Source organism: Taeniopygia guttata, chromosome 13, assembly GCF_048771995.1.
Source record: "Taeniopygia guttata chromosome 13, bTaeGut7.mat, whole genome shotgun sequence".
Classification (NCBI taxonomy): Eukaryota; Metazoa; Chordata; class Aves; order Passeriformes; family Estrildidae; genus Taeniopygia; species Taeniopygia guttata.
Window position 1 is genome coordinate 9,717,651 of NC_133038.1, and position 19,932 is coordinate 9,737,582.

Below are 19,932 nucleotides of genomic sequence, written 5' to 3' on the forward strand. Positions count from 1 at the left end.
GTAAAGCTGCACTTTTGCCATGGGAATGTGAGAATGACATCCTGCCCTGCAAATGCTCCATCCCTATTAAATCCAGCTGGTGGAGGCTGTTCCTGCATGAGCTGGTGATTTCCAGTCCTCACTTCTGCATTAATTGCTCTGCTCTGGGGCTGTGACAGACCATTCCAGGCAGCCCAGAACAGAGAATTTTAAAATGCAGGAACCAGATTTAGGAGGACAGAGAACTTTAAAATGCAGGAACCAGATTTAGGAGGACAGAGAACAGAGCTCTTTAAGATGCAGGAACCAGATTTAGGAGGCAGTTTGGGAACTCCCCAGGGACTCCTACCCAGACCTTCTGCTGGGCTGCCCTTAAATTGGATTGGAAGGCACAGACACATTCCAGACCCAGGTCTGGGATGAGTTTTGCACAGCAGTCCTTGGGATGGGCTTGGCTGTGTAACTTTGCCTTGCTCAGGCAGCACTGGGCTGGGAACTGGAGCTTTGATGCTTCATCCCGAATTCCTCCCTCCCTCTGCTGCTGCTCCCCCTTGAGCAGTTGGAATTCCCATCTTGCTCCATTCAGCCTTCCTTGGCAGTGGTTTCGGAGTCAATCACGTCCCTGGAGTGTGGATTGTGTCTGCCACTGTCACTGACAGCCTTTCAGAGATGTTGCTGAAGATGTGGCAGAAGGGTTGTTAATGAGGCTGTTAATTTGTGTCATTCCACTGAGCCATCAAAGCGCTTTAAGAGTGGCAGAGCATGTGGCACTAAAGAGCTTTTTGCTTTATCTCTGAAGTGTTTGTGTTATCATGGAATCCCTGAGGCTGGAAAAACCCTCCAGAATCGAGTCCCAGCTGTGCCCCATCCCCAGCTCAGAGCACGGAGTGCCACCTCCAGGAATTCCTTGGACCCCTCCAGGGATGGGGATCCAAACCTCCCTGGGCAGCCACTTCCAATTTTTTATACTTTGCCCGGATATGATGTCACAGCCCAAACGATGTGACATCCACACAGGAGCCTTTTCCTGTTCTGAAATCCCTTTCTCTCTCAAAATGAAGTCTAACAATTCCTTTAATCTCCATATTTTCCAAGCTCTGACTCCTGGCAGTGCTTTTTCCACCACTGAAGTGAAGCCACTTCTGGAAAAACACATTAACAACAGTTTAAGTGCAATGCTGAACAATATATTGTAGAGATTTATTTAAGAATTGAAGGAAAAAAATATGGATTTATCCCTTTGCAAAGCTACATGAAACAGAGCAGAGCCAAACAGGCAAACTCAAGAAAAAAATCAAGAAACTGGTAGTGCCTCACGTTAATGTTATCTATGAGTAACTTTATCACTGATTGATCTGTCAGCACACGGGAGCAGTCCCAGTTTCCACTGATATATTAAAGGCACATTAATGCATTCAGGGAGATTCATGCCCTGTGCTGCTTTTGTGACAGGCTTTTAGAGCAGCAGAGTTGGTATTTATTAGCACTGAAAGCACTTCATAACGCTTGGATCCAGCTCTGGAGACAAGAACTGCACAGAGCAGCTGCTCCACGGGCAGGGAAGCAATGAGGAGTGACTGGCACTGCCACAGGTGCTGCCAGGAGAGCTTCAGAGAGCTGTGCCAGCGGGGAAGGGATGTTTTATCCTGCAGGAGGGTCCCAGTCCCTCCCCAGGCAGGGATGCAGCCCCTGGGCATCCCTGGAGCTCCTTCCTTGGGCACAGCCCTGTTCAGCCCCTGTGGGATTGAGGCAAACCAGGCACTGATCTCTGCTCTGGGACAGGGACAGGAGCCAGGGAAGGGCTGTGCCAGGGCAGCTCAGGGTGGATTTTGGGAAAGGTTCTTCCCCAGAGGGTGCTGGGCACTGCCCAGGCTCCCCAGGGATGGGCACAGCCCCAAGCTCCAGAGCCAGAGCTCCAGGAGGGTTTGGACAGTGCCCCAGGGATGCCCAGAGTGGGATTTTGGGGGGTCTGTGCAGGGCCAGGATCTGGCCTGGATGATCCTGTGAGAATTCAGGATATTCCGTGATTCTATTCTATGAGAGAACCCCATAAAACACCAGCTCACAGAACTCAGGGCAATGAATGATGCACTTCAGTGACAAACCAATTCCTCTGTTTTTGAAAGGATCTTTGTCCTTGATAAATTTTAAAACAAGCCCATAAAATCCTTTAAAATAAGCTGCAAGCTAAATTAATTTCCTTAAAACCCTCTTTCCCCCTATGCTTGGCTTCACATGTGTTTGCCTGGGAAGATTTGGCTGTAAAATTGTGTCTGCTCACCTTGGAGTTCTTCTTGTCCCAGAATTAATCCTGGGCACACAGGGCTGTCCTGGAGCTCCCTGCCCTCCTCTCCTCCCTGATGGGCACTGCTGTTTGCAGACACAGCACACACAAGCTTTCAGACTCAGCTGTGCATTAAGGGACAGCTCTACATTATCCTCTCATGCCATAAAAAAAGCTCTTTGAGGAATTGTAGATGCCTGAAATTTGATTTCTTCCAATCCAGGAGTGCTGTTCTATAGGAGAATTTTCTGTTCCACATGCACTGTTTCAGGCTCTTGTTGGCTGAGGAGGAAAGTGCAGGATGAAGGAGGAGTTATAGCTGCTTTAGGAACCCCTGGAATTCCCTTATTACACTTCAGGGTTTTGGTGAGAGACCAGCAGCCCACAGAGGGGGATTTTGAAGCTCATCCTTGCAGGCAGGCCTAGTTCCAGCGTTGGTAAAGATGAAGTGGTAACTCTGTTGCTCTCCCATCTGTACCTAAAAACCCAACCCAGCACTTCCAGCCCATTGGAGCTGTCAGAACCACCAGGACCACTAGCCAGGGATCTACAGCAGCTCTGCACTGCCTCCATAAATCAGATTTTTTAGCAGTGAGCATGGCTGCTAAAATCATGGGGACAAATGAAGTGGCCAAGTTACAGCTCCCTGGACTTTGGTTTAAAGCCAGATGTGGCTTCCTCCAGAGAGGATCCTCAGTCAGAGCAGAGAGGGGGTTGGTACTCATGGAATGAGGGAGGAAGGCAGAACCAGCTCCCAAATCCTTTCCAGGGCAATGCTGAAGAGCTTTTGGAAAACAGGCTCAGCAGAGGATTCCTGCCTAAAACCCTATGGGGAGATTTTCTTGGAAAGCAGAATGATTCCCAAAATGGTTTATGGAGAAAAGGACTGCAGCTGATGGCTCAGATGGTTCTGACACTAAAAGTCAGGCTCCTTTCAGTGGGAGGTTTGGGGGTGCAGCTCTGATGCCATTGACTGCTCAGTGTTTGATGTGGGGCTGTTTCCCAATTAACCAGCGCTGTGTTTTTTCCTTTTCCCCCCTGAACTCCCTCACTGTGTCTGTCTTTGCTCCTTCCTGCACTAAAAGTGGCTGTTCCTCTGTCTCCAAGCTCCTCCTGCTCTTCTGCAGCAGACCAGCTCCTGTCTAGCCATGGCCATGCTCTGTAAGTCCCTTCTTTTATTACTGCAGCTCTGTCTGTTCGTGTTTATTGCAACCCACTGTAAACCCTCCTTTATTTATTTATGGCTTAGCACTTGTGGGGTGGAGGCAGCAGCCCCAGGGGGATGGGGAGGTCTGCCAGGGCATTGGGATGGGCTGCTGGCTGCAGGGTAATGTGGCTAACAGGGATTTCCCATTTTGGGATGGATGTTTTCACTCCAAGGAGCAGTGCAGGGCCTCCTCAGTGGGCAGCACACAGAGAAAAGCAGGGTACAGAGAGTGGGTTTGGATATTAGGAAAAATTCTCTTAGGGTGGGAGGCCCTGGATCCCTGGCAGTGTCCAAGGCCAGCTTGGACCTGTTTAAAATTGGTTAAACTGACAGCTCAGAGGCTTCCCCTTCCCTCAGAGGTTCCTGCTGGGTTCCTGCCACCATGGGAATGCTCCAGGGCACTTCACACATGCAGCTCCAGAAGCGTGGAGCAAGTGTGGAATTGTCATCCTGCTCAAAAGGGTTTTGTAACGAGGGCAGGGGAAAGGAGCAGGGCTGAGAAAGTCCTGGTGGTCACAGGAACAGCCTCCCTGCCTGGGACCTGGGGTGACGAGTCACAGGGACTGCCAGGACACAGGGAATGCCTCTCTCCTTCAATGCCACACCCCACAGCAGCTGCAGCATCCCCATCCCTTCACCTGCAGCATCCCCATCCCTTCAGCTGCAGCATCCCCATCCCTTCAGCTGCAGCCCCAAACCCTGGGCAGACTGCACAGCTCCCACTGAACCTGCAATAATCCAAACAGATCTGGGGCAGGCAAGGCCTTCCCTCTCCTTTTTCCCTTCAGTGCTTTTGTTTATTCCTCGTTAGGCACACAGATTTCAGGGAGGCAGCAGATTTCAGCACCTGCTTTACAGCAGCAGAGTCCAGGGCAGTTTGTGCTCCTCCATCTGGAATTTCCCCAGCCAGGTTCCCTGGGAGGGCTGGCACACAGGGAGGCAGAGCTGAGCTCAGGCTGCAATCTGCTCTGCAGAGCACCCAGCACTGAGGGAGAGCTGCCCCATCCCTCCCAGCCTGCAGGAAACCAATTCACAGCAAGGTTGGGGTTGGAAGGGACCTTTACAGCTCACCTCTTCCACCCCCTGCCATGGGCACCTTCCACTCTCCCAGTTATTCCCAGCCCTGTCCAGCCTGGCCTGGGACACTTCAGGATTCCTCACAATTTGGGATCTAAAGCTTCACTGAGCACTCAAAGGTCTCAATTGCAGCTGGACCCAGCTGTTATTCCTTATTTGTGCTGGGTGTCTGTGAAATGTCCTCTGTCAGTGTTTCTGTCTGCTCTCACCCCTCTGGAAGCATCCCTGTGTCCACCCCTTTATTGTGATGCATCCTGGCTGCAATTTTCCCAAAAAGCTGCACTGGAGAGAGGCTGCAGGTGTGATCTGCTGGGTGTGCTGCTCTCTCTGCTCTCCGGGGAGTTGTTGCCTCTTCCTGGAGCAATCCAAGCTGAGCTGCTGCCAAATCCTGTGACCCTTGGACATAACACCTCTCCCCTGCTTCTGCTGAGCAAAGAGAGGAAAAAATTTGATTTTTCCATCATATCTATGCAAAGCAGTTACAAAAGTTTACCCATCTGGTGTGGTAGGATTTTACAATTCCCTGGTCAAAGTCAGCTCCTCAACATCAGGACAGCAGCAAAAGTAGCTCAGATTCAGAAAGGAACAAGGAGCAAGGACAAAAAAAAAAATCAAAATGCACTGAAAAAGCTGCCCTGGGCAGCTCCTTCCATGCTCTGGGCCACTTTTCCCTGGTCTGGAGGCAGAACCGGGGTGAGGAAACTGCTGCTTGTCCTTCTGCTCCTCTCTTTGTCCTTGCTTATGTCCCCCAGTTGATTTTGTCACAGTTGTTATTGATAAGATCCTCGGTGAGGCTGCAGAAAAATTATTGGAGATCGTGCTGGGGTTTTTTTGAGGCTCAGAAGCACTGAGGGAGGAGTTGTCAGTGCCTGTGGTAGGAACACAGCTGATTCAAACACCTCAGGCATCAGAAAATGTGCTTTCAGCCTGTAACTCAAACCTTTCCCCACAACTGTCCTTGGAGGCTGCAGGATGTGCCTGGAAGGAGAAGGAAAACTCCTTTTTGTCTTTTTTCCTGCATTAACAACCCCTTGGTGTGGTGAGGATGATCCCTGCTGGGACTTATGGCTGTGGTGGGACAAGAGATGTCTTGGAAAGAGGTTTCAGCAGCAGAAACCAGGGGCTGCCCAGATTTCCAAAGCATGAATCCTTAGTTTTGAGGAAAAGAACCACTGGAAACAGCCAGCCTGGAACAGGCAGGAAGCCTGATCAGTGCTTCCTTAGCAGCATGGCTCCAGAGTGAATTGAAAATTGGATGTGTGGCAGTTTGCTGGGCAGGTGCAGCACTGCCACTTCCACGTGCTTTTCTCCAGCAAAATGAACTCCAGGGCTGGGCAGCAGTTTTGGCTTGGCTCCAAAGGGAAGGACAGAAAAGCTGCCATGGGGGGAATGAGGAAAGAGATGGAGGCTTTCCCTTTTTTTTTTCCAGTTAAATGCAGGGTACAACAGCATACGTGTGTGTGAGTGACTGTGTGCTCTGTGCCCCAAGGGCACATCCCAGCAGCAGCAGACTGCAGCCAGCACCTCTGAAGGCTTCTCCAGACACCCTCACTGGGACTTTTCCCTAAGGTTTCAGGGATTTCTGGGCCGAAGCTGCTCCTCCATCCTGGAGCACGAGGAGGAGCAGGGGGGACGCGTGGTGCCGATGGCAGCGCCATTTCCAGAGCTATCAACAGTGTCATTGTCATAGCTCTTGGAATGGTTCTGCCATAAGCACTGGACTGCCAGCTGTGCTTGGGAGGGCCTGGCCCTCCTGGAATCTCCCTCCCTCGGGATGAAGGCCGTTCCTGAAGGATGGATGGAAGTTTGCCCTCAGAACCGGGGTCTCCAACAATCACCACAGATCCCTGCAGACGTTGCTGATGCATCCAGACCTCCCTGCTCGGGCCAAGAAGGAGCAGAAAGTTCATGGAAATGTTGGGAGCAAACCAGCCAGGCTCTGCTTGTCTGTCTTTGGGAAGAATTGTGCTTTTACAGCGAGTTTGGGACAACGTGCTCATTCGAAGCAGCCCACACTTGGGTGGTTGCTGTGGAACTCCTGTGCTGAATTCCTGAAGGAATCACAGCTAGAGAGAAGATCCTGGGACAAAATCATCACAAGTGGAGCTGTCAAGCAGAACAGGAGCCCTGGGAGCTCCAGGCTCACAGGACAGTCCCTGCTTTGCTCCCCTTTGTCCTTGCTCCCAGAGTTTCCCTGCAATGTTCTGTATTTTTCCATTCCAGCTTCTTTTTCTGCCAGAGAAGAGGAGGAGGCCCAGCAGCTCCAGGCCTTGCTGGGCAAAGAAATCAGTGTGGATGTGCCAAGGTCCCGGGAGGTGTTGGGGAAGGGAATGCCCTGTTCCCACAGAGCCCTGGCAAACAGGGAGATTCCCTGCTGGAATTCCCATTCCATGGGCAGCTGATCCCTTCTGGGGGCTGGCTCAGGCCGTGGGTGTGCAGAGAGGGGCCAGGGCACAGGGGGTGATGCTTTTGGAACAGGAACAGGCTGTAAGCTCTTGACAAATCCCACATCTCCCTCTCTCCCGTGAGTCTCATTCCTGCTCCAGAAGATCCCACAGGGATCTGAGATCCCCAGCAAAGGGGAAATGTGTCTCTGGCTCAAGGTATGCACTATCTGGGATGGCTTCTGGTCTCTGAAGAGTCCAGGCATTTGTGACAAACCCACCATTTACTTGGCCAACCCTCTGGAGACATTCTAAGAACTAATTAATTCTTTCAGCTTCTGGATTAAACTCTTGTGCAAAACATCCCATCAAACAGAGACCATTATATGGTGTGTCAGTGTAATTAAATAAAGAGAGAACTGAGCTCCAGAGATGCCCAAAACACTTAATTATGATTAATTAAGCAACATGAATTACAGCTGGAAAGGATGAAAGGGAACAATTCAGAACTGGCTCAGCAAAGGGGTGGGATGCTGAGTTCATAAATAGTTTTTCAGAAGCAGCTTCCCCAGCCAGGCTGATTCCAAGGGGTTGGGTTTAGCCCCTGGACCAGCCCCATTCTCCTGGCCAAACCCAGGGGTCCCTGTGCAGCTGGGAGCAGTGGAGGCCTGGGTTTCTGGAGGCTTGGTGTCACAGATAAACCTCTGCCAAAATAAACACATTTCCTTCACTTCCTCTCTGAGGCAGCAGTGTTATCTTCATTCCTTAGAATCCCAAAATCCCAGAATGGGTTGGGTTCAAAGGGATCTTAAACCTCATCCAGTTCCAACCCCAAAACACCTTCCACTGTCCCAGGTGCTCCCAGCCCCATCCAGCCTGGCTTGGGCACTGCCAGGGATCCAGGGCAGCCCCATCCTGTGCCAGGGCTGCCCACCCTCCCAGCCAGGAATTCCCCCCCAGAATCCAACCTAAACTTATTCTCAGTTTTAAGCCATTTGCTAAATTATTGGGCAAAGCACATCTTTGGTTGCCTCAGCATAACGCAAGGAATTTTGCTACAAAATTTGGTTTATTTTGTGAGACCAGTTATTGCTGTAGGAGAGCCCAAACTTTAGTCAGTTACACTGGAAACTTGATGGGTGAAAAGCAATTTTCTGTTCCATTTGCCACATGTATCACTGCTTTGCTTTTCCTCAGGAAGGAGCAAACATAAATCTGAGCAGATTTTATTTACCAAAGCAGGGACTAGGGCAGAAATTTATGGGCTGTGTCATCTCTTCTGGAGCAGAAAATAGACAAGCCCAGGGGCAACCAAGGGATGGCACAACCTTCAGAAGTTTGAACTTATTTGTTCGCTCTGCACAGCAAATTTGATGGCAATGTATAAAATAATTGACAGGTGGGGTCTCAGACACTCAGATCTGCAGAAGGACCAGAAGAAAGCACAAAATAACAGAAATAACCTCGTGTAAACTGCAGGGATATGGAAATAAAAGGTTTACACAGAGAGAGGTGTTTTGATGGCCTTGGTTGCCTCCTCCTGTGCTCAAAATCAATTCAGTGATCAGTGGAATTCTTCCCGTCATGTCCCAGTCTACAGGGAATTTCTCTAAGGAATGACCTCTGGAGGAGTTTCTGAGACCTGGCTTTACTCTGAGTAAAAGAAAATCCCAAACCCATCAGAGAATAAATAAATATCTGCTCGATTATGGTTCCTTGTTTTTTGGGTTCCCTTCATCCTCTCCACAAAATAAAAGCTGTGCCTTTTATTCAGATTTCTGCCTCTCCTGACCCTGGACAGGGCACATTCAGATGTTGAGCTTGGCATTTTTCTTTTGGGCACCTTGAGGAGAGCTGAGGCTCTGCTCTTTAGGATGCTCAGAGGAAAAAAAAAAAAAAAAGGTTTTCATCATGTCTTTGTTCCCAGAGAAGTTCAGAGGGTCCCTGAAATCCCAGAGGGAGCAGAGCCTGGCACCACCTGCACAGAGCCTGGAATAAAATCCCAGGAACAGCTCCTGGAGAGGCTGAGCTGGGATAACAGCAGCAGCACAGGAGGTTTGGGGACAGGGGGACAGAAATTTGGACTCAGCAGCCTCTGAGTCACAGCGAGATGAAGCAGCAGCTCCTGAGGAGGATCTGACCCTGCTGGGACAGAGCTCTTGGCAGGGAAGGGGATGAGCAGGGGCAGCATCATCCTTCCTGAGAACAGGGGAAGGAACACAGCCACAGGCAATCTGTGCTGCTTGGCTGGGAGCTGCACAGGCTGAAAACGGGGAGAAACTGCCCAGGGAAGCATTAACTGGGAGTGCAGGGAGCCTGAAATCCCAGCCTGCACTTAAAACCAAGGCTCTGGAGGGAGAATGTGGAGATTTGATTGAAATTCAGCACCCACTGCCAATGTCCCCATCTGTGGTGTGACATTTCATCCTGATAAAAGGCTCACAGAGGATGAGGAGTGGGGAGCACAGCTCACAATTAATTAATATTGTTCTCAATCTCACGGTACAAATTCACACCCGGTGGGTTGTAAGGGAGAAAGTCCAAAGCCAGGAATATGCTACTTTAATCATAGAATTATTAATTGGAAAATCTGGATAAAGAGGGAAAGGAACTCATACTGAGCACAACACAGTGGAACCTGGTGTTTGCTCTCTCAGCAGGATGGAGACCTGAGGAAAGGCAGCCAAATAAACTTAAAGTTGTGATAAGATTGATAAATAAGATTTACTGAGCTTAACCTACAACAGGTCCTAGTTGAGATGTTAAAGGCATCACAAGTTTATTTCTTATTAATTTTAAATTGTTTTTTCTTATTGAATTTAATAGGCTTTAAACTTACTATTATTTAACTGGCATTTTGTTATTGAATTTTTACGCCATTACTCCATTACAAGAAAATGTAATTTTCAGCCCTTAAATTAGGTACCTTAAGGTAAGCACAGCTACCCAGCAACACTTTGAAGCTGCACAGAAGTTCCCAGGACACGAAAGTGTGGATTTGGCATGGATAAAAGGCAGGGAGGGCTGGGTGAGCCATTCCCTGGGGTGCAGAACTGTCCCCTCAGCCTGGAGGGTGGGAGGGAGACCCAGCTGCTCTGAGGGAGTTGGTGGCATTTGCTCCTGAGAAAGGAACCAAAGGAGTGACAGGGACAATGTGCACATGCCAGCCTTTTGTTATCAAACACATGACGCTGCAGAGAAAATCTGCTTTTGACACCTAAAAAAGAAGCTCTGCTGTTCACACACGAAGTGGGGAAGGAGGGGAATCTTTTGCCAGATTTCAACGCCTGTAATTCCATTTTCCACTGGGTATTTCAGTGGAGAAAAGCCACTCATTCCCAGAGGGAGAGGGTTGGTAAATATGGGAAGGGAGGTTTGGATCCCCACCCCTGAGGTGGCACTCAGAGCTCTGGGCTGGGATGGGACTCCATGGGCTGGGAGGGCTTTTCCACCCTGAGATTTTGGGATTCTCCCACTGTGGCACATTTGAAACCTGCCAAACTCCACTGAACAGCTCCAAGTTTTGCCACTCTTTCACTCCACAGCTTTAACAAATGTAAATTTTTATTTTTTTCCCCAGCAGATAAAAGATTTAATTATGCCAGTGGTGAAAAAGATTTAATTATGCCTCCTTAAAAAAAAAAAATAATCATAATCATTATCTTCCATTTGAACATTATTAATTGATCCTGCTTGTGTTTCATTAATTGAAACACTTAAACCCACTCTGAGCCATCCCATCTGGGGTGCTCGGGAGCTGCTCTTAATGGGCTGCTCTGGGTTTCTGCTGTGTCTGAGCACTTCCAAGTGCTCTCCTCATTATCAGATTTGGGGCTCTTATGACTGTTGCATTAATTATGGTGCAAAAACGAACTGGAGGCCAAAATCTGGAGCTAATTAGAGCCTATAATGGAGTGCCAAGCTTAATATTAACGAGAGAGAAATGGAAATAGGGAGTTAATGGGAGAAAAAGGGGAAAGGGCTCCTTTCCCCAAATCCCCCGAGTGGCTTCTCTCATTTGTTTACTTGTTTATCCTGCTTCATAATTAGCCAATGCATTTCACTCACTGCAAACAAGGAGCTCCTCGTTGATTTTGAAATTTTCTTCATTTATGTCCTTTGGTGCCCAAATTGCTGTTTCTGCTGTGGAAACATCAAATTCTGCAACATTAAAGTGGCACAAATCTACAGGAGAAGAGCTCAGCAGCTCTGGGCCATCCCCACCCCATGGCTGCTGTGTGGATCCCTTGGTTTCCATCACCAATTCCTGTTCATAATTCCCAAATTCCAAGGTTTTTAGCTGAAGTTGAGCAAAACATTCTGCAGTGGAAAATAGGGAAAATTATAAACATTATCCAAGCGGAGCAGCTGAAAGCAGAAGGAGAGTGGGAAAAGGGAAAAGTGATCGAATTCAGCAATTGTGATGAGGGGGATTGGAAAGGACCCCAGAGAAATTCATTAATAGATCCTGGTAATAAAGAGGATAAAAAAGGAAGATGGAAATGAGCACCTGCAGTCCCAGGGAAACAAAATTTGGATGAAATTCAGCAGGAGAAAACCAAAAGGAAACCAGATGCTGAAGGGTTTGGACACTTCATTTCAAAGTCCTATTTCAGGTTATTATTTGCCTGCATTTCTAAACATCCTCCTTGAAAAGGATCCACAGCTATTGCAAACACAAAAACAAAGGGAGTGGAGGGGGTTTGCCAGAAAAAAGAGAGATGATGGAACAATGGGGGGAAAAAAGGAGAAACACAAATATTGGGAGATGCTCTCTTTGTTTCCTGGGACTTGCCAGAGACCAAAAAAAAAAAAATCTCCTCTTTATCTTTTTTTTTTTTTTTTTATGTTCCTCTTATTCAAGAGAAAGAAGTATTTGCTTACTTGAGAACTGCTAATTTCAAATCTGGATTTCTGCAAAAATCCTCCAAAGTGCATTGAAAGCTGGCTGATGTGGGCTGGAGACAGATGTTTTCTAAAACCTCTGCCTGATGTTTAGCAAAGAATGACAAGGGATGAGTTCAGCTCCCAAGGTTGGAACAGCATTATTTGATTTAAAGATAATTAAGAGATTCAGCTTAACTGCTCAGGAGTGGGAAAATAAACACTTGTCATGAGACAGAGAGAGATTTGTGTTTAGATTTGACTACAAAGGACTCTAAAATCAACATTGCTGTCAGAGCCATGTAAATAATTCAGCAACCTCAACGTTTTCCCAAGATCTGTGTTTCACATTGGGCTGTAATGGGATAATTCAATTTATTCTTACCCTGCTCTAATGATTTGATGCTGATGGCCAAGTGCAGAACTTCACGATGGGAACAGGACAAATTCAGCCCAGAGGTTACAGAGTTACTGGGAAGCTTTTCATTTTCTGGAGTCTGTGAACCTGGGAGTGCTGAGAGAGGGATAATTTGCTCTCATTTGTGGAAGTTTCATATGCAGCTGTATTAAAAGCAAATGTTTTGTGAAATTCCATTTCATTTGGCCTCTGTGAATTAATTTTTTCAGCAGAAGGTGGAAATGGAGTGATGCATTTTGTTCCCAGTTCATTCTGTCATTTGGTGGAGTTCAGATTGGAGGATTTTGCTCTTTCAAGGTGGAAAAATATCACAGATTAAAACAGGGAATTCCAGACATTCTTTGGTTTTCCCAGCATCTCCCAATTTTCCAAAAATACCAAAAGTGCCTTTCCAGGCAGACAACACGCTCAGATTTTGTTCCTGGCCCACTGCAGTTCCACCTGTGGCATCTTTCCTGATGCTTCCAGCCTGGGGAACTCCTGGTGCCAGCCTGACCCATCCTGCACTTCCAGGGGTTGCTTCCTGGGGCTTTGTGGCTGCCATAAAACACAGAAATAAAAAAGGCTCTTTTCCACCTGTTCCTGACACAGGAATGGAGCAGAGCAGAGCCAGCACAGGCTGGGATAAATCACAAAAATCATCTGAAGCTGCTCTCTTCCCCTCACTTCCAGAGTGGTTTAGGAATTCTGTTGTTTTCTAATTCAGAATTTATAATTCTGGAACTGAGCAGATGGTGCAAGGCTGATTTCAGGGGTGTGTTCATTAAAATAACCTCTGCCAAGTGATTGTTCACCACAATCCCCATTTCAGATCAGTTATTTGTTCTTGCTCTTGAAAGTCCCTCTGGAAGCAGCAGAGCTTTGAGGAATGGACATGATGTGGAGGATGATGTTCCAGCAGTGGTGCTGCAAATATTCCAGAGGAAAATCACTTTGGGAGAGAAAGGAAAATGCAGGGAAAGATAAATTATGGGGTAACACAATTGTCAAATCTTAGAGAAGTCTCAACCCTTCATTCAATCTGGAAGCTCAGTTCCACTTAAAATGTGGCTGCAGCCAATTTTACATCAAAACCTCCTCTACCTTCCACTATTTTAGGTGGTTGAGGAGAAAAATGGTACAAAAATACATTATTGAGAATGGGATTCTGCTCAAGCCAAACACAAAACTTCCCAGTTTATCCCATTTTACATGATTTCATCTTGCTTTCCTCTGGCCCCAGATCTTTCCTGGGTGCTCCTGCAAATAACAGAAGGTTTGTGATACATGGGGAGCCATCATCACCTGCTTGCCTTTTCCTTGGAGATCTGTTCCAGGTGGGATGGTGGCTCTTCCTGGGGGAGTTTCTGGTTGTAGATGAAGGAAGAAAAGTGTCTGGAAGTGTTTCATTTGGAGTTGGGCTTCAGCAACTGGAAAAGGAGAAAATGAAGACACAGGCAGTGAATGCTCACTTCCAAAATTGTCAATATCACAGTGGGGAGATCAGTCCCCTGATAAAAGCAGCAAAGGGCAATCAACATCAATTGCAATCTGCTCTTTTCTGCTTTTTTCTTCTTGCTTTATCTCACGAGGAGTTGAAGGCTTGCTCCAAATCAGAAATGGGGAAAATATCTGAAAGTGAAAAAGTTTGGAGAATGAGGAAAGCAAACAAAGTGAACAGCTCAGAACTCAGTGAATTTGATACCTGGATTTTCTCTTCTGTTCTTGCATTCTCTGGGGGTCTGTCAGTAACTATTTTGAATTTATAATACAGGAATTACAAAGGGATTTGTGAATACAGCCAAAGTTGGGGTTTAGCACCTTTTTGTGTAGCTCGTATCTAAACATTTGTGCACCCAGTGAGACCTGAGGTACCCCACACCCAAAATCCCCCACCCATCCCTATTTCTGCAACAAAATCTCAACTCTGCCTGTTGTTCTTCAATTTTTATGCAGAGAGGGAATGGATTTAGTGGCAAAAGCCCAGAGCTGGCAGCTCTGGTCCCCCCCTGCACTAAGGCCAGCTGCAGAACCTGCCCTGTCAGGACAGCAGGAGCCACTCCTGCCTCTCCAGGAGGGAAGCAATTCATAAAAAAAGCAGCTGTAAAGTGGGTTTGGGAAGGTGGAAAATGCAGGAGTGCAGCCACAAATCCCTCAGCCATCAGGGTGCGGCTGTGACTGGGCCAGCCTGGCTTTGGCCTCTCTTTGTAATTTTATTTATGATCAGTGTGATCCAAACCCTCACAGTTCCTGTCCCCAAGAGGTCAGGGCTGATCCCAGGGGTGAGGACTGAGCAGGAGCTCGGGCTGTGGGGAAATGGTGTGTGGTTTTCCTGCCAGGAGAAACCAAAACCCAGACATTTCTGGGCTTTGCTTTCCTAATAAATGTCCAGGTTGGTGTGGGGGACAGCTCAGCAGGGAGTGAAAGTGGGAGCACTGCAGCCACTGCATCCCCTCGGAGTCTTCTCCCTGGGATCTGCCAAATTCCCAGAATAAGCTGGAGCTCCTTGTCCTGCAAACCCCACAGCTCCCCTCCTGTGCCCAGAGCTGATCCCAGCTGTCACCCCAGAGCCCCCTGGCCTGGCAGACACAATTGTCCCCAAGCTGGCCATCAGCACAATTCCAGGGCCGTGGGGAAGGTTTGCAGCAGGTCCCTGGAGGGGCAGTGCCTTCCCATTGTTGGGATTTATTGTTTTATAATTTATTTATTGGGGGTGGTTGGGATCTGGGGAAAGCTCCTGGGGAAGTGACAGCAATGCTGTCCCCACTTTGTGATTCCCTTTGAGCACAAATCCCATCAGAGCAGCCCACCAGGGGCAGGAAAAGGGCACAGTTAATTTGCTGTAGACAATTTATTTAATTCATTTAACCCTTTAAATGGGTTTTTCCCTGCATACATATTCTGGCTCCCTTGAATATATTTATTTCTCTCACCTACCTTGATGTTTTCTCTTGAAGCCTTCAGCCCACACAGGGAGGGTTCCAGTGCTGTTTCCTCCTTCATTGTAGGATAAATCCCTGGCAAATCCATGGGGTGGGGGCTGAGGCACACCAGGCGTGTTCCTGCAGGGGAGGCAGCTGAATTTCAGGTGCAGATGAGAATTTCTCTGAAACTTGCTGCCCACAGGTACCAGGAGCTGAGAAATGAGGTGTATTTTCAGAGAGAGATCAGTGAAGGCACAGGGAAAGAAAGAGAACAAAACCTTTTTGTGAGAACAAAAGCAGGGCTGTAAAATCCCAGCTTTTCTCCAACATTAAAGCGGTGCCCAACAACTGACAGGGGCTCTGAACTTACATTTGAAGGGAAAGGCTGCAGGGTATGGAAAAACCCCACGGAACACAAAAGCCTGGCAGCAGAGGACACCCTTAACAGATTCCTGGAGATGCTGGGAATATTTGAGGAATGATGTGGTGGTACCTGAGCAAGCCACGAGCTGGCACTCCCTGAGCCAGGTTGCTCCTTCCTCCAGTCCTACCAGTCCTCTTTCCCCACAGGGTGAACAGCTGGAAGTGTTGAACTCACTGCCAGAGGCTTCAGACAGACACTTTGTGCCACACGACATCCCGGGACACCTTAATGACTCCTCTTTAGCTTAATGAACCTCTAACAATCGGCACCACCCGCTCTTGCTGCTCTTGCTCCACTCTGGGATGGCCACAGAACACGGAGGAAGGTTTGGATCCTTGGTATCCCAGTCTCTGTCTGTCTGGAACCTTGGATATCCCAGTCCTTGTCCATCAGGAACCTTGGATATCCCAGTTCTTGTGTATCTGGATCCTTGGGTATCCCAGTCCCTGTCCATCAGGAACCTTGGATATCTCAGTCCCTGTGCATTTGGAACCTTGGATATCCCAGTCCCTCTCCATTTGGATCTTTGGGTGTCCCAGTCCTTGTCCATCAGGATCCTTGGATATCCCAGTCCCTGTCCATCTGCAAACTTGGATATCCCAGTCCCTGTCCATTTGGATTCTTGGATATCCCAGTCCCTCTCTGTTTGGAACCTTGGATATCCCAGTCCCTGTCCATTTGGATTCTTGGATATCTCAGTTCCTCTCCGTTTGGGACCTTGGATATCCTGTCCCTGTCCATCAGGATCCTTGGATATCCTGTCCCTGTCCATCAGGAACCTTGGATATCCCAGTCCCTGTCCATATGGATCCTTGGATATCCCAGTCCCTGTCCATCGTCCTGAGCTGCTCCAGGTGTCAAGGGCTCTCCTCGCTGTGTCCCGTCTGTGGCAGGGCCTTTGGCATTGCCGAGGTCTCCGGGGTGGATTGTGTTCCACGGTGTCCCTGTCTGACCTGGTCCATCAGTTCCAGCTCTGTTCTCTCTTCGTGGACGTCTCGTTGGAGTCTGTTCAGTGTGAGGTGCAAAATGTCTCTGCTTGTCTCTGACATCCAGACTGTAACTCATTGGGAGCACGTTTTTAAAATTCCTGATCCTTGTTTAAAGTGCTGGAGTTCCAAGGGATGTTTGAGGGAAATATCTGCACATTCAGTGTTCTGGCCATGCTGGCTGCCAGCATCCAGCCCGGGAATTCCTGCAGGAGCATCCTCCAGCCCGGGAATTCCTGCAGGAGCATCCTCCAGCCCGGGAATTCCTGCAGGAGCATCCTCCAGCCCGGGAATTCCTGCAGGAACATCCTCCAGCCCAAGCACACTCAGGCAGTGCAGCTCCCCTCAGACACCTGAAACCCAACAGCTTCTTGGTTTTCAGGGATTGCTTTGACTGCTCTAAACTGAAGATTTCATTCCCTGTCACAGAGCAAAGCAAGGACTCCACACTTTTTAATGTGAGATCTGGATATTTGGAGGAATCACTCTCTTAAATATACTTTGGGGTTTGCAAGATCTTATTTTCCATTTTCCATCAGTTTGGCATTTGAGCTGGCACTGACAGAGGTTTGTGTTCCCCTCCCAGGTACACGGTTTTACACAACGGGCACCACCAGGAACAAGAGAAGCTTCCCATCCACACCGACCCAGAATCCCAAGAGTCCTGTTTCTAGTCCTGGCCCAGAAGAGGAGGAACAGAGGCCTTTTAGGATGTCCCAAGGATTCACAGACAGCAGGACTTGAAAATTCATCCCTCTGCATTGCCATGGTGCCTCCTGCAGTGAATTCCCAGGAATGTCCAGCCTGTGGGAGCTGGGTGGGAGCATGGGCAGGGTCAGGACTCTGTCCCTGTCCCTGCAGGAGCAGCTGGAGCCATGCCAGGAGCTGGCATTCCTGGCAAAGCCAGGACCAAAACAGCTCCAAACCCCCTGTGTGGGACTCCTGCTGCTCCTTTCCAGCTGCTCCTTTCCAGCTGTTCCTCTCCAGCTGCTCCTCTCAGCTGCCCCTGCTCAGCTCACCCTGTCCTGGGGGTCACAGCTGTGGGGTGGCCCTGAACTGCTCCATCCCTGCTGCCCCGGCCCGGGCACTGCCAGGGGAGGAGCAGCCCCACGTTTTCTCCAGGAGAACAAGAGGAAATGTTGCTGCCCTTGGGTTCCAGCCCTGCTTCCCCCACCCTGCAGAGCTCCGGAGGGCCCTGCTGGCGTTTTCTGGCCGAGGAGGATCCCGGGTGTGCAGGAGCTGAGTGGGGCCAGCTCAGAGCCATGGCCCTGCTCTGCCATTCCCAGGGGATGGGACGTGCCCCGGAGCCCAGAGCTGTCCCCATCCCTCCCCTGAGCTCACTTTGGGCATTCTGAGGCAGCAGAAGCTTGGCCAGGAGCCAGAGCCAATGGATCACTAAGTGCCATCTTGGAAAACAAACCACCTAAACCCTTTTCTAGCTACATTTGGGAAAGAGACTTCTACTTACCTTTGCCACCTTTATTTTTCTATTTGTTGCTGGTCTCTTCCAGTCGAGGCAAGAAGTTTTCCAGACTTTGCAGTCTCACCATTTGCAAAGATCCCAGTCCTCAGCTGCTTCCTGCATGTCGGTGTTGCCACATTCTCCCCCTCTGCATGGAAAGGGTGGGCAAGGCTCTAAACTCCACAAATCTGGGAAAAGGATTTTCATGCAGGATCAAGACCCATGAGCCTTGACCCTTTTTAGGTGAAGATCTACCCCAGAGATGTCACCCTGAGCCTAGAAAATACAATTGTACTTTGTTGTATCGTGGAACCATGTACAGATATTTTTAATGTACAAAGAGAAGCTGACATTATTTATTATTTTTTATCAGGAACATGTGGTTTTTTCATTAAAAGCTTCTAGACCAAGGAGCTTAACATTCTACGTATTATTATTTAGTAATATTTCTGTTGCTATGTGACAGGTATTTACTGTAAACAGACAAATCCCGCTCGGAACAAACAAAAATGTTGCTCAGTAGGAGAAATATTGTGCATGAGAAGAACAAATGGCTTCCTGGCCATGGTGTCTGACTTCTTTAAATTATTCTTCCAAAGCAAAGTCACTGATAAAGCTTCACATCCTTTTCCTGTAGGATTCAGAAGGACACTGTGCAGAAACATCCCCAGTTGGAATGCTGAGGTAGAAAATTGCTGGCTGCTGGGAAGGCACAAATTATTGCTGTTTGTGGTGGAAGGTGCTCCAGGTCCATCACTGGGACCTGGTTGGCAATGACCTGTTTTTACTGGGTTTTATTTCAAAAAAAATTCATTTAACTTTACTCTTGACACCATAACTGTGGAGTGAAAAAGAAGCCATTATTGAAAGTTTGGAAAAAACCCACCCAGGGCTGCTTTGGTGCTGTGATCCTCCTCTGTGGAACTGCCCACAGGGCTTTGGGCACATGAGGCTGCAGAGCAGCTTGGCTTGGTTTCACCTCAAGTGTCAAATTTCTTAAAGAAATCCTTAAAAAAAGCTTTTCTCTGTCCCCAGAGAAGGACATTGAAATTTTGGTGTGAAGTTTCCTGGAGTGAGATGGAACCAGAAGCACAGGGAGGGGATTTTGGATCTGCTTTGTCCTTCAGGCGTTGTTTTCTCCTTTATTTTTATGTGCATTAGGAAAAGATCTCTTTTTAATTTAAAATAAACTCCTACTTTCCCCAGGGACAACATTCCCAAGGCTCTGTCAACGGGAGCAGTGGCTCACCAGCCAAAATGGTCAAAGGCTCTCACTGGGAAAAGGCTCCCCCCTTCCAGCTGGATGAAATTCCAAACACCAATTGTCCATGTCCTGTGTCACCTCGAATCCCCCCCTGGGCTCAGCAACCCTGTCAGGAACCTCCTGGCAGCTCCTGCTCAACCCACCAAAGATCCCAGCACAGCTGCTGTGCCCCCAGCCATGCCCCTGTGCCAGCAGCAGCGGCACAATTCCCCTGGAAAAGAAGGAGTCCCATGGAAAGCCCCACTCTGGAATTCCATGGCTGCTCCTGCAGCCTCCCAGTTCAGCTTTGCCCATCCTGGCTGGTGGTGCCAGTCCTTGCCTGTGCTCAGTGACGTGTGGTGTTCCTACAAATAAAAACTCCTCTCTGGCCATGGCGGTGAACTCCAGTTTGGGCTCGTTTCTGGTGCTCTTGGTGCTCCAGCCCCGGGGTGGGAGCAGGCTGCACCTCCCAGGAGGCTCCAGGGGCTGGAACAGGGAGGGGAATCTGCCCCTCTTTGCTTTTCCTACAATTCCTGCCAGGAGGGGACAGCCAGGGGGGTCGGGCTCTGCTCCAGGGAACAGGGACAGGAGGAGAGGGAACGGCCTCAGGCTGGGCCAGGGTGGACATCAGCAGGAATTTCCCCATGGAAAGGGTGCTCAGGCCTTGGAACTGCCCAGGGA

At 48.7% G+C, this 19,932-nt stretch overlaps 1 protein-coding gene and 1 non-coding gene across 5 annotated transcripts in view; both read left to right on the forward strand.

The window, feature by feature from the left end:
• The window catches only part of HTR4 (5-hydroxytryptamine receptor 4), a 66,023-nt gene extending 46,376 nt beyond the window's left edge, over positions 1–19,647 (forward strand). For 2 of the 4 annotated variants that reach the window (XM_030283895.4, XM_041718927.2), the window contains one exon: positions 17,133–19,647. In XM_030283895.4, coding sequence (XP_030139755.3) covers positions 17,133–17,220 — 88 coding nt within the window. In that variant the 3' untranslated portion in view covers positions 17,221–19,647. Of the gene's footprint in view, positions 1–3,348; positions 3,425–15,706; positions 15,886–17,132 lie in introns of all 4 variants that reach the window. The other 2 variants (XR_003962647.4, XR_003962648.4) reach the window with 2 other exon arrangements.
• MIR458 (microRNA mir-458) lies at positions 6,186–6,265 on the forward strand. Its single transcript, NR_048966.1, is given in 1 exon segment — positions 6,186–6,265. It is a non-coding gene; the product is annotated as a microRNA mir-458 (primary transcript).
• Positions 19,648–19,932: the final 285 nt, after the last annotated feature.